The 2,413-nt window shown below is 43.8% G+C and overlaps 1 protein-coding gene across 1 annotated transcript in view; it reads left to right on the top strand.

Annotated features, from left to right (window-relative positions):
• Positions 1-753, top strand: part of LOC126385846 (tetraspanin-8-like) — a 1,917-nt gene extending 1,164 nt beyond the window's left edge. The window contains exons 2-3 of the mRNA XM_050037865.1: positions 321-392; positions 497-753. Of these exons, the coding sequence (XP_049893822.1) occupies positions 321-392; positions 497-634 (210 nt within the window). The 3' untranslated portion in view covers positions 635-753. The remainder of the gene's footprint in view (positions 1-320; positions 393-496) is intronic.
• The last annotated feature ends 1,660 nt before the right edge of the window (positions 754-2,413 follow it).

The raw sequence follows: 2,413 nt of genomic DNA, 5'->3' as shown, positions 1-2,413 counted from the left end.
TTGAGATTGGGCCTTACTCGTGACTTACAAAACAATGACTTGTTCCCACCACTGCCTCATACACCTCAAAAACTTGATATGTAATATGTGAGTTAATAAAGAATGTCTCACCACCAACCAAACATTGACCTCTATTCGTCATGTTTCTGAGTACAAGAAGTCAAGGTCGGCAAGTCGTTACAGCGACTTTCCGAGTTGTTCCAACTTGAGGGGGCATTACTGTGAATTTTCTCCGTCATTTTCCCAATTGTTCCGTCACCACATTAACGCACTGTGACTGAGTTTGATCTGATCAAACTCTGTTTTTTTCTTTCTTTCAGATTATTGGCGGTCTCATCATCGTGGTCGCTCTGATATTCCAGGTCCTCACGAATGATCATGTAGAACAACAAGTAAGAACAAACACTGTTCACACGTGGAATTTACAAAAGAGTTTGGTGTTTTAAAAAACAAACAAACAAAAGATTAACCTGTGAATCTCTTCTTCTGCCTGCAGCTGGAGGGTTGGACATCCGGCTTTCTCGGCCTCTATGTTGTGGGCGCCATCACCATGGTGATCGCCATCCTGGGAGCCTACGGGGCCCACAGGGAGAGCAAAGTGTCTCTGATCATGGTGAGTTCAAAGACCAGCTGAAACATAGACTGTCAGATTTTCTAACAAAGCGTACAGTTCCATTCGACCTGCAGAAACACCGTCATGACTCATTTCCTTCCTTAAAAACTTCTGTGCTGACGGTCTTTTCCTGTTTTTATCCACAGTTCCTGGTGTGCATGGTTATTGGAACTCTGCTGATGCTCCTAACTGGTGTCTTCGCTGCTGCCGCCCGTCCCGAGGTAACCACCCTGATGCTTCTACTGTCGACTCTACGTTTTTTCTCTACTGCATAATAGCTCAGCGTGTTCAGAGCTGAACGACCTGAACTATAATCACAACAGAAAAAAACTTTATGATTGTGTGTGTGTGTGAGGTTAATAAAAGTAAAACGACCGCACTGAGGACAGTCTCTTCTACATGAGCTGAGTGTTGATGATGAGTTGTTGATGTTCATCGAGCTGTTCAGACTCTTAGCTCAGACTCTTAAGTCTTTACATGTTAAATTAATGAAACGTACCAATAATTACTGTGTGTTTGCAGCTGGTGCGCATCATGGAGACAGACGCTCACAACAGCCTGCCTCTGGACCAGGCTTCAGAAGAGGTCAAGGCCCTGGTTGAGCACCAGCAGAAAGAGGTGAGACACACACACACACACACACACACACACACACACACACACACACCTGCTGCAGGGTAACAGTAAAAGTGCATTGTTGTTGCTGTCAGTCTACAGGTTAACACTGACACTGGGAGCTGATTAGCAGCACTGCTCTTTCGTGATAACTGTCGATGATGCCGTCCTGACCTGTGGTGGTGTGACGGCTTTGTTCCTGTCTGCCTGTTCCGGTCTCCCTCCCCAGGTGACCCTGATGAGTGAGCTTAATTTGGAGCCACAAAACCCTTTTACGAAGCTCAAAGTTAGCACCGTTAGCAGCGGCACTAATATAGTTAACAAGGTGTGTCATCGGGCAGAAAAGTCTGAAAACTGCCGTGAGGGAGGAGTGGATGATTTTACTGACATGCAAACAACTACAGATATCTGCACAAGTCAGCGTTGGTCATCACAGCAGCTTTCATTAATCATCATGAAAAACGGTATGCCCGTTTTTCATCTGAAGGCTCAAGCGTGTCCGTTAACTGAAAAACCAAAGAAAGAGGAACTGATTTATCATCAGGGTGACGGATCATATTCAATTTAATCTGTAGTTCCTACATTTATTTCTCAAAAAGAAGATGAGTCAAATCCAGTCAGCTAACAGCTAACAGTGCTGACTCCATAAACAGAGCTAATGGTTCGGCCCTACGCTTATACGACAAAGCTGTCCAGATATTAGCAGTAAAAAAGAAACGTGCCTGAACTATTTTTAAGAAATAATAAAACGAACTGAATGTCATTTCCTAACATTTGACACCACCACAATCTATTTATTTACATTTTTTGGACTCAGAAATCAATACATTGAAGTAATTAAATGATTGTGTCTTTTTCATCATGAGAACATGAGAAATGTCTGACAGCTGGTGCTGGCGCCCTTGACTCGCATCATTTCTTGACTGTGAGAGAGGCAGGATTAATAACCCTCCTGTTTCTTCTTCTCTGGTGTTTTAGCTGCACTGCTGTGGTCTGTTCAGTTACAAGGACTGGGAGGACAACATTCCTGACTCCTGTCTGTGCAACCAGGAGGAGCAGATGGAGGGGAAGTGTGAGGCAGTCAGATACAGAGTGAGTTTAAAACTAACATTCATTTTATCTTACTATATAATGACGAAAACTGTCTGTGTGTGTGTGTGTGTGTGTGTGTGTGTGTGTGTGTGT

The sequence above is a fragment of the Epinephelus moara genome, chromosome 24 (genome assembly GCF_006386435.1).
Source record: "Epinephelus moara isolate mb chromosome 24, YSFRI_EMoa_1.0, whole genome shotgun sequence".
In the NCBI taxonomy this organism is placed as follows: Eukaryota; Metazoa; Chordata; class Actinopteri; order Perciformes; family Serranidae; genus Epinephelus; species Epinephelus moara.
The sequence above is the reverse complement of the archived record's forward strand: the minus strand, read 5'-3'. Positions and strand labels throughout refer to the sequence as shown.